The sequence below is a fragment of the Rosa rugosa genome, chromosome 1 (assembly GCF_958449725.1).
Source record: "Rosa rugosa chromosome 1, drRosRugo1.1, whole genome shotgun sequence".
Lineage (NCBI taxonomy): Eukaryota > Viridiplantae > Streptophyta > Magnoliopsida > Rosales > Rosaceae > Rosa > Rosa rugosa.
This window is the reverse complement of record NC_084820.1, coordinates 3,827,352-3,839,236: the sequence shown is the minus strand read 5'-3', so window position 1 is coordinate 3,839,236 and position 11,885 is coordinate 3,827,352. Positions and strand designations below refer to the sequence as shown.

At 40.0% G+C, this 11,885-nt stretch overlaps 2 protein-coding genes across 2 annotated transcripts; both read right to left on the bottom strand.

The window, feature by feature from the left end:
• Positions 1–4,897: 4,897 nt before the first annotated feature.
• On the bottom strand, positions 4,898–7,079 carry LOC133726991 (probable polyol transporter 6). Its single transcript, XM_062154621.1, has 2 exons — positions 6,795–7,079; positions 4,898–6,344 (listed from the first exon to the last, which is right to left on the bottom strand). Exons 1-2 carry the CDS (start codon positions 7,039–7,041, stop codon positions 4,981–4,983), a joined length of 1,611 nt encoding a protein of 536 aa, XP_062010605.1. The 5' UTR covers positions 7,042–7,079; the 3' UTR covers positions 4,898–4,980.
• Positions 7,080–9,055: 1,976 nt separating this feature from the next.
• Positions 9,056–11,680, bottom strand: LOC133726990 (polyol transporter 5-like). Its single transcript, XM_062154619.1, has 3 exons — positions 11,143–11,680; positions 10,542–11,043; positions 9,056–10,413 (listed from the first exon to the last, which is right to left on the bottom strand). Exons 1-3 carry the CDS (start codon positions 11,303–11,305, stop codon positions 9,555–9,557), a joined length of 1,524 nt encoding a protein of 507 aa, XP_062010603.1. The 5' UTR covers positions 11,306–11,680; the 3' UTR covers positions 9,056–9,554.
• Between the last annotated feature and the right edge of the window lie 205 nt (positions 11,681–11,885).

The following is an 11,885-nucleotide window of genomic DNA, read 5'->3' as shown; positions in this document are numbered from 1 at the left end:
ATAAATTAAGACAAAGTGTTCGATGAATTGTTTCAAAGAAGATAAGACAATAATTATAAAATGAGTCGAATAAGATGAATGAGAGATTTTTGTTTTCAATATTTTGCCATTACATTAAGCCAAAGTAGCCGTTCATTCATATGTGTTAGTAGTATGACACATTCTTGTGTAATAATTCTCGACACCTACAATTATAAGCTAGTTAGTTCAATGAATTTCTTTCTAATTGGATCTAGCTTTGTTCTCTTGCAAGTTTTCTCAGATCAGGGCTTGAGATGTTAATGATGAACTTATCATAGGGAAGCAAATGACTCAAAGTGGCACAATCATTGATAGGCATTTACTAAGAACAAATAAAAATTGATGTGTTCTAATGATGAAATGGGTAGCTAGAAAAATTGTGTGAAATGCCTTCTATCTATGGGTATTCCCCTGAGTAAATGCTGGCCACTGTCTACACTCTACACTATATAGTCTATATAGAGGGACCAGAAGACCCACTTCATAGTCTTTTTTATGGTTCATGGTAGGCATACATCTATATATTTGGTACACATATTTGAAAATTGAAATTCAAATTATATAACTGTGATGTAGGTACTTGCACAGAAAAGGGTCACTGGCCACTAGTGTCTGCATATACGTACCCACCTTACACAGAAAAGCTAGGATGTTAATTATTTCATCCAATTACTTGAACTTGGTTTTAGGATATCAGGGCTATATGAACTTGGTTTATTTTTTTTTCATTTGACATTAAATACATCGAAATAGCAATAATCCTCCTTCAGTACTACTTCCGAGGACTAAAGGCACGAAAGTGCGTAGGTCCCTAAGAAATTAGGGAATTATTGAAAGTAAAAACATTACTAACCTAGGGTTCCTTTAACAAAGGAAATAATAGAAAGCAAATACTAACTGGCCCAAAGAAACAACAGAACCCTAGGCCGAACAACTGACCCAGCCCAGTTCCACCTCCACCTCCCTGTGCTGAGAACGACGCACGCAAGCCGCAACCATATTGCCGCAGCCCCGCTTCAAGGAACATCGCCAACCCACGCCGGACCACCTAGAGAACATTAGCGAAGCCGGAAACACGATCCCCATGCCCCAAAAAACGCTAAACTGCACCCGTCGGTGATGCTGCGCTGCCGTAGCCCCTTGGACCAGAACCCACGCCTGCCCAAGCGACAAAGAGGCTTCAAACCAGAAACAGAGCCAAATCCACTGTCAAACTTTGAGTCACTGCAGATCCTAGAAGCCAGAGAACTATAAGTCACCATCACCCATATGGCAGCCTCACAACGACGACAAGGCAAGCCCCATACTGACGAGGAGCGCCGCCGGACGGGAAGAGCTCGGCTAACCCTCGACCAAAGCTATGCACATGCGGCGCATTCTGGTCTTCTTTTCAGAAAACCTACGAAAATTTGTATACTGGCTTTGTGAAAAAGAGTTCATTTTTTTGGTCGAAAGGTAGCATCAATTAACAAGGCTCAAAGCCAAACAACAGTACATGGGACACAGTCCAATACGGACGAAGTCTGTAAAGCATGATTCACATAGTCAACAGCCAGAACAAGCAAGACTAGAGAAATCAAAATACAAGAAAGAAACAGCTGAAAACATAAAGGCCGAAGCAGCCCAAAAAACCCAAATAGTAATCAAAACTTCTTCTTCATCTCCAACTTGCAGCCGCCATAGCAGATTCGACACCGGAGCTCCGACGGAAATCATGAGCAAGGGTTGGTAACCAAGGGTGGTCTGCAGAGGTGAGGATACGGACAGAGCAGCCATATATTCTCCAGTTGACCGATTACGAGAAGATCTCGCATAAAAAAATAAAAAAAAAAGAGTTCATTGATTATACAATATGTCGCTATGATCAACTGCCAAGATTTCATGACGTACAGTCCAAAGATACTAAACTATTGGCGTAAAAAAAAAAAAAAGATGCTTTCTTGCTTCCTCTGTATATAAGAAGTTAGCATCCAATATATAGTCCTGAGATCTGTGACTCTGTAAGTCTGTGACCCGCCAAATATATTAATCCTATTTGGCATTATCACAAAGGGTTGTATTAACTTAGAAGAGTACTAGAAAAGTTTCAGATTTCATTCTCAAAGTGGTGCAAATTAACATTACAACCTCATTGTTTGATGGTGTATCATAATTTGGTACGTTGAAATGTTATCTTAGCCTATGTCCAGAGTGAAATTAAGACTTTTCGAACATAGAAAGTATAATGTTAGACATCGTGATGATGTTAACAGGCTTTAAGTTTGCCTTTAACCCTTGTATAAATTGCAAAACTCGGGTAGCAAGAATATTCTCATAAAATTTGACCTTGATGCTCCTGACTGGGTCTGGCTCCTCCTGAGAAACCTTCTGTTCTCATTGCTTTATTTTTACTGGTAATAATTTGAAACAGGGGTTGCAGAAGAACAGAGATTTGGCCATTTTCTTATGGTGGGGGGCCTGAGTATTGCAGTTGGATAAAAGCAAACAGCACACAGATGCTTGAAGTATGAAAATGGGGAGGGTGTCGTTGGGCAGCACTGCAATACCTTATTCTGATACCTTATTCTGTAGGCGCAGTCTAGCTTTTGCTCGATTCAACCACCGTGAGCTTGTGAACTCATTAACAATTCAAATTATACTCACGAATCTGATACGTATAGTGCTAAATATCGTGTGAGTGACGGATCTAATAAGTTTTTTTTTTTTTTTTTATTTTTTTTTTTATGGTACAAGATGTAAATGTCCTTAAAGAGTTGCTATTATTGTCCAATTGCCTTTACTTAATCATTTTAAGATAAACATTCTACGTTATTAACTAAATTAGACGTAATTGTTCTATCAATAACTTTTGAATTCTTTTTAGATAATAATTTTTAGCCTAATACACATTGTTGTAACAACTTTCTCTATATCTTTGTATAGTACTGAAGCCTTTCATATTCTAGTTGCTGTTTCATCTTCTATTTAAGATTGGATGTTAGAAAGTTGTTAGCTTAATATACATTATCAATAATAACATGATGATATTAAACTGTGGTACTTCTCTTTCTCAACCCCTTTTCTTCCTTCCAAGCAATGTTTTCTAATCCAACTCTTGAAACGGGAAGAATTGTGTAATAGAAATAATGAAAATGGAGTTGCATAAAAAGGGGTGCCCTAGAAGTCTCCCCTAAACATGTGTGCTTGTAACCCACCACAACTGGTTTAATTTCCAAGTGAGATTCATATTAGAGGGAGAGAGTCTTAGAGATTTGAAATGTGAGATTCAGAGTGGAGGACAAAGGTAATATTGTCACCTTTTCCATGTTCTATATGGAAAGAAACTATATATTATCATAGGACTTTTTGATTTCTTCAATCTGCAATTTTGATTTTCCATATCTTTGTCAACATGTTCATGTTTGCTTCCAATTCGTCCACTGGTTAGAGGACAAACTTCCAAAGGACCTAAACTCTTGGCAAAACTATAAGGACCCTGAATCTTCATAGATACTACATCTCAGTTTTTCAAATTTCCCCAATAAAACAAATGGGTAGGGGTCAATGAAAACACCTGCAATATGAATCAAGGGCTAGCTATGAGCATCTCAAAGTCTTAGAAGGTTCCAAGAGAGCAAATACAAATGAGGCAGTGCAATCCTTGAGCCTTTACAACCAAATCCCCAAGCAAACCAAGAGCTAACAAACAGTTTAGTGCAGTTGGGTTCACTTTTCAAGCGGAAAACTTGGCTCTGTGACAAGAAGAAAACCATTGCTATGAACATGGATTTCCTCATCCACCATCACTTTCTTTCATGCTAGCTCTGGGTGTTATGAGATTATAAAGCCTCTGAAAATTTCAAACGGAGTTTTGAACTTTCAAGAGGGAGTAGTGTTTGACATCTTGAGCATGACTTTTGGGTAAAATGGTCGTTAGCTTGTGTCACTTTTCTATGTGATCATCAAGTGGTGTTTTTACTAAGAGATTTTTATATGAATCCCAGAAAGGAATAGATTAGCAGACAAAGGCAATCAACCAAATTACCATCAGCCAAGCTTGTAGAACACTCCTCACCCTTGCAATCTACACCTTCATTTTCTGTGCCATCTGTGGTTGTTTTGTTAATTTGAAATTTTGAATAAACTAGTTGGAGTAGCAACTCACCTAAATATGCAATAACAAAGATAATGCCTGGCTTTATTCGTGAATTCACTTGAATTTTAGTTCTTAAAAATGTGCAAACAAAGTGTTTGAAAAATTGGCTCAAAGATGTTAAGACAAAAACAACAAGTACGTGGTTTCACCAGCTCACACTTGAATTTTAGTTCTTAAGAGTTTGAAGCTGAAATGTCCGGTGAACTGCTCCAAACTAGTCGAGATAAAAGTCACGAAGCAAATAAACGTGAGATCTTTGCTCGTTGTCTAAACGACAGAGCTGCAGAGCTACAGTGTTGTATGCAATCCGTAATCTTATGGCATCTCCTGTGTGACCGGGGGGCAGAGAGCAGTAGTACAAGTTCAGGCTTTTGCAAATCAAGAAAAGAAAAAGATGGGAATGCAGTTTCAGGACCTACACCATGGATAAAGTAACAGAGTCATGAAAGGTGGTCTGGACTTTTACTATCTCCATCACTCTCTAGGAATCCAGAAAATGAGTCAGTGAATTTCTAATGTGCGTGTGCAAGCACGGGCTTCATTCACCCGTGAACAACTGTTTTTGTCCTAGTTACTTGACAAGACTTGTCCAAGCTTTTTTATATTTTCAGTTCTTCTATTCTACTTACGATGATCAAGTTGCTTCTACCTATCTGTTTAATTAATCATGTCATGTTAGAGTTTACATAACTTGTGAACTTATGAACTAGTGAGTTGTCACTTTGCAATTTGCATTGTAAATCAAGACTATCACACACACTTGCATACATTATATATTTTCACACATTGTAAAGGCGAGAAAAAAGAATCATTTCGTCGAACACCTATGGCACATCTCTCATTTCCCTCACCCTATTGATCTTAGTTGTATCTCTGTCTTCAAAAATAGTCTCCATGTCTTCTAAGGTCCTGCCTTTTGTCTCCGGCAAGAAGAAGTAAAAGAATACCGTACCGACCAGCATTATTCCAGCGAACACGAAAAATATTCCCCCAAATGTGATCTTGTGAGAAATGCTTAGAAATGTCATTGACACCACTCCACTCACTAACCGGTTCACCGAAATGGCGAGGCTCGAAGCTTGGGCCCGTAGTCTCATCGGGAAGATTTCCGAAGAGTAGACCCACGTTATGGGCCCAAGCCCAATTGAAAAGAAAGAAACATCGGCACAAACTGCCACGATACACAACGCAATTGCCCAAATCGGTTTCTTAGTCGAATGCTCGAGAAACTTTGACCCGAGGCCCAACCCAAATAATGAGACCACCATTCCCGCAGAGCCCAATAACAAAAGCGGTCGCCTCCCGTACTTGTCCAATTTCAACGCCGATACCAACACAAATAGGGCCTTGGCAAGGCCCATAATGGCATTCACACCAAAGAGTTGTCTTTTATTATGAATTCCGGCAGCCTTGAACACTTCGGGACAGTAGTACACCACCCCGTCGTTTCCAGAAGCCTGCATGAAGAAGTTGATCCCAATAGCAGCAACGAGCATCCGCCGGGTGGGCCTAGTGGGCCGTAACAAAATCTCCTTCCAAACTGAACCACCTTCATGGGCCGATTCTGGGCCTTGAATAGCAGCCTTAGTTATTTCCTCAAGCCTCAATTGAGCTTCCTCTTCAGAAGCTGATGTTCTGATCAGAACCTTCTTCGCTTCACTTAGTTTGCCTTTCATTACAAGCCAACGAGGAGATTCAGGCATTGCTAGCACCCCAAAACCAATACCAATCGCCGGCACCGCCGCTAACCCTAACATTAGTCTCCAACTTAAATGCAATGGTAAGCCAGACAATGCATAGTTGACTATGTACCCAAGTAACAAACCAAAAGTGATGAACACCTCGGGCAGAGAGGTCAGAAAACCCCGGTTCATGGCAGGTGAGAGCTCGACTGTGTACACAGGAGCGATCATGAGGGCGTAGCCGACACCAATTCCGGCCACGCACCGCCCCGCCATTAGAAACGGATAGGACGGTGCTAGGCCCATGAGGAGTGCACCTATCAGAAATGTGCATGCAGCTAACACTATGGTGTAACGCCTTCCTATAATATCCGATGTCTTGCCTGATGCTAGTGACCCTATTAAAGAGAACACATTTAGGGTTCCTACCAAGATCTCATGTTGGGTTCGTGTGATTCTGAAATAATCCTTGATCAAAATCACCGCACCACTCATCACTCCAATATCTGCAGAACAAAGCCAAACGAAAAGGGTATTAAAAATATTGAAGTTGAAGGAGACTTGAAGTTAATTATTGATTGTATTAATGGTGTCTGCTGCACACCTTGGAGGCTCAAGTGTATCATCAGAAACATTCAACTAATTACTCGAAGTTTTGAAAGATTCACTATCAAGCACAATTTTAGATAAACAAATTTTACGGCGGACGCCTTGCAACTTTGGGTTTGGGATATTCAAGACCAAATGGAGAAGTAGCCCTCTATCCCTCCCTCCCTCACTTAAAATAGAACTATTAGTTTCGACCAGCTACGGTCGGGTTGTACTAGAGATTTTTATATTTAAAGTTATTTTTCCTAGAAGAACAAAATCGACAGAAAAGAAAAACCCGAAATTTGTATCTCAATTTCATGTAATTATGGGTGAAACTGAAGAGTAATGGATGAACCGAGGCTTACCATAACCCAATAAAATGGAGTTTGTGGAGGCAAGAAGAGCGCAGACGATTGTGTACTTGTTCATCCCGGATTTTTTAAGAGGATCTTCTGAATGAGAGGCCTCGATTTCATCCATGATTTCCAAAATCTCGCAATTGTTGATGAGGAGGATCTGCGATTCGATTCTCAGGCGGTTGAGGTTTGAAGAGGTGGATTTGATATGCAGGTGGGAAAGAGAGAGTGAATGAGCTTTGCTTTGTGGTTGCATAGAGAAGCAGAATTATTGAATGGAAATGTGTGAAAAGTGCTGACATGATTTGATGAATGAAAAACACGTTCAGCAACAGAAGCTGGTCACAACAAAGGTGGCAGTGTGGCACTAGTCTTTAGGTCCTTCTCTGTAGACCTTTGTTGTCGTTTATCCAAATCTAAACGAATCCTGTAAATCCCTAATTAGGTTTTGGGATAGTGAATTTAGAAAGAAAGTAGGGTAACGCTTAGAGCCAATTCACAACTGACGAGTCCCATTCCATCTTTATCTTAAGAAAAGAGTTTGAGGGAGTCCATCTCTTTGATGAGAGCAATAAATAGCAGATTACAATTTAATGGTCTGCACTGATGAGAAATAAAGAAAAAGAAAAAACAAAGCACTTATTTACTGTGTTTCACTGATAAACTAAGATTTTGATCAGAAAAAATAGCACAAGGATTTGACCCCATTATTGTCTTGCAATAATTTTTTATGGGTTATTATCACAAATGGTACCTGAACTTTTCCTTTATTTTATCGATGGTACCTGAACTTCAATTTTGATCACAACCAGTACCCGAACTTTTCGATTTCATTTTAAATGGTACTTAAGGCCACCTTCGGTCACTATTCCGGCCAAAAAACCCAAATCTAAAAAAATAAAAAACAACAAAACAAGTTCAAGGCAAGTTTATTACCAAAAAATCATCACAATATATGATCGCAACCCTTGAAATCAACAAAAATCATCACTATGATCGCCTCCCATGCCGTTTTTAGTCGGAATAGTGACCGGAGGTGGCTCTAGGTACCATTTAAAATGAAATCGAAAAGTTTGGGTACTGGTTGTGATCAAAATTGAAGTTCAGGTACCATCAATAAAATTGAGGTATAGTTCAGGTACCATTTGTGATAATAACCCATTTTTTATCTCTTTAAGGAAAACTAAAAGGGCCAATTACATATAAGGCCATTTTTGAATGTTTTTTTTGTCATAGGGCCACCAAATATCTTTTTCCCTCATAAGGCCACTTGATTAAAAATTATGTTAAATTTTAAATATAAAAACTAACATATTTACGTAAATGCCACTAGAATAAAAAGTCAACAATCATTCTCTCTCTTCTCTCTGGTGAGGTTTCCGGCCGACCTCCGACGACTTCCGACGAGGGTCTCCGGCGATTTCCTGCAATGTTTCCGGCGACCATAAAAGCTACTGTCACTAACATCAAAAGCTACTGTCATAAGATTTCCGGCGACCTCCGCGAGATCATAAAAGTTACTATCACCAGTAACAAAAGCTACGCTCTCCAAAATCAAAAGCTACTATCATCACCAACAACTACTCCCAACACCAAAATCTACTATCCCCAACACCAAAAGTTACTGTCACAAACAACAAAAGTTACTTTCACTGACAGCAAAAGTTACTGTCACCGACAGCAAAAGCTACGCTCACCAACAAGAAAAACTACTGTCACCAACACCAAATTGCTACTGTCACCAAATAATAAAAACTACTATAATCAATGCCAAAAGCTACTCTCACCAGCACGAAAAGGTACTACCAAACTGAACAAAAATTACTCCCGAAGACTGAGAAAACTATTACCATAGACTTACAAAGTTACTCCCAACGTCTGAGAAAACCATTACCTATCAATACGAAAGCTACTTCAAAACATCAAAACAACTATAAATTTACAATATCAAATGCTTGAATCACAACCATCCATTGTAACCAAACGCAACTCCAATTGGGCATATAATTCCTGTATTATATGTATTCTCAGTCTTGAATAATGGGGATGGTTGTGGTTGCTCCACCGGTGGTTTAAAAGACATGCATCTCCGATCCTAGCTCTAGAAGTTTTTTTGTTTAAAAGTAGATCGGGAGTTCAAGCAGATGTACGTTAAATTAATTAGGATGAGGTGCCGAATAGAAGAAAGCGATTGAGGAGGAAACAAGGCGGATCTATAATTTCTTGTGAGTTGTAATGGTGGACGATAAGTAGCCATAAATTATGATATTCTACAATACTTTCGAGATAGAACAGGATTGCCAGCAGCTCTATAGTTACTTGACAGATGATTAGTGTAAAGAGTAGAACAGACTGATTTCAGTAGTACTGGAAAAACCCTGATATAGTTATATGCCTTTTTCGAATTCCTCCATATATAAGTCCAAAGCACACTTGCATAAGCCCATTATGCTTCAAGAAATATATGCTCAAGTTTTGTGCTCAAGATATATAGAAAAAATCAAAGGCTACACAAGAAGTACACATACAACTTTGTCCTCAAAAGAAGCTGCAACTCTTTTTGGAGTAACACAATTAATGCCTCAAGCGCAATTTACAGACTGAAAGAACAAACCCAAACACTTATGGTCAATGACTATATGACCATAGGATGAAACTCTATCTTCAACAAAATCTGATAGAACTACAACACCATAACCCCCTGTTCTATGTTGCAGAATCTAATTTGTTCCATGCAATGGAAATGATACATATCTACGACAATGCACGTCAAGAAAGAAGCATTTTACGGTTATCCTTGTCATAGTCATCCTCAAATAGAGCCTCAATTTCTTCCAAGCTTTTCCCTTTTGTTTCCGGCAAATAGAAGTAAAAGAATATCGTACCCACAACCATTATTCCCGCAAGCACGAAAAACATACCCCCGAATGTAATCTCCCTAGAAATGCTTAGAAATGTCATGGCCACCAATCCACTCACCAATCGGTTCACCCCTATCGCCAAGCTTGAACCTTGGGCCCTTAATCTCATCGGAAAAATCTCCGATGAATAGACCCATGTGATGGGCCCAAGCCCAATGGAGAAGAAAGAAGCGGCCGAACACACCGCCACCACACACAACCCAATAGCCCATGTGGGCTTGTCAATTGAGTACTCGAGAAACTTGGAGCCGAGGCCCAATGCAGCTAAGGAGAATGCCATGCCAATTGAGCCCAAAAGCAAAAGTGGCCTCCTGCCATACGAGTCCAAGAACAGAGCTGATACCAAAACAAAGGAAGTCTTGGCAATCCCCATGAGTATTGTGACACCAACAAGCTGCTTCTTGTTGTGAATTCCGGCGTCCCTGAATACTTCCGGACTGTAATACACAACGGCATCATTGCCGGAAGCTTGCATGAAAAAGTTGACACCAATTGCTGCAATGAGAATGCGGCGAATGGGCCTAGTGGGCCTCAACAGTAAGTCTCTCCAAACCCCCTGCCCACTCCAATTGCTTGAAGAAGTCGCAGGCATTGAATTAGCTGCTCTGGCTATCTCTTTGAGCCTCAATTCAGCTTCCTCCTTGCTCTCAGATGTTCGTATCAAAACCTGCTTCGCTTCGTCTAACCGGCCTTTCATCACCAACCACCTATTCATCAATGTCAATAGAAACATCTACATGAACTCAACTGACATTATATGGTGAAATGTACTAAAACAAAACGTAGCAAAAATAATTTTCTAGCTAGGATGTTATCAAAATCTGAAGCCAATTACCTAGGTGACTCCGGCATTGCCAACACGCCAACTGCAACAGCAAATGCTGGAAATGCTGCAAGTCCAAGCATCAGTCTCCAATTCAAGTTCTGTGGGAGGCTTGACAAAGCATAGTTGGAGATGTACCCTAGCAGTATTCCACCATTGATGAACACCTCAGGGAGAGAGGTCAGAAAGCCACGTGTAAGAGCCGGCGAGAGCTCGGCTACATAAACCGGGGCAATCATCAATGAATATCCAACACCAATCCCAGCCACTACTCTACCGGCTATGAGGAAAGAGAAGGATGGTGCTAGTCCCATCAGAAGAGCCCCTATTAGAAAAGTTGCTGCTGCCAGAACTATAGTGTAACGCCTCCCAATCCAATCCGAAGTCTTGCCTGAGGCAATCGATCCGATCAAAGAACACACATTTAGGGAACCAACCAAGATCTCTACTTGAGTTGATGTAATGTCCATGTCCTCCCTTATGAAAAGGGCTGCACCGCTCATCACTCCTATATCTGCAAAACCCAAATAACAGAATCAAGGGTTTTATCTGGAAGACTTGAAAAGAAAAAAGAAAGGTGCAAATATTGAAGGGATTGGATTTGGGTACTAACCATAGCCTAGAAGGACAGAGTTTGTGGAAGCCAAAATGGCACCAGCAAGAGCATATTTGTTGAGACCTGGTCTAGACCCTGAAGGTGATGATGGAGATTCTGAATCAGGAAGAGGGTGATAATCGTGATCCTTGTTTGAATCCAGAGCTGGAGTTTGTGACATCTTCTTGTTGAAGATGAAGAATCAATAGTTATAGGGGTCTGTGCAAACCAGAAAGGATATACATCCCCTATTCCCCTATATATATGCCATGTTGTAAAAGACAGCTAATCTTGTGTGTTTTTACCTTAAGTAATAGTAAATTAGACTAATTAAGTAATGGTAATTATAGATTTGGAATGGAAATAATTGCTTCTGTTTGCTTTGTAAAAAAAGATGCTTTCTCGGGTCACGTTGCCTCCACACGCCTCTGTCAAATTTATCTGCCACTCAAAAAAGACATGGACCAAGCAAGCAATATATCCAGCGCATGATGATCTAACCATCAATGTGAATAACGTGATCCTCCTCTAAGTATTTAGGTCTGTATTGCACCGGAAAATGAAATTAGGCCGGAGATTAATGGATCAAGAGATAAATACATGATTGTATATAATAATCGATAAACAACAAAAGATCGTTAAGAAGACCATAAACTTAAACTCAATAAGGAAAAGTAAAAGCAAACAAACCCCACAGTCCCACTTGTTCTTCCAGCAAGTTCTACCTGGAGAATTTGAGAGTGAGTGGCCACCAACTGATC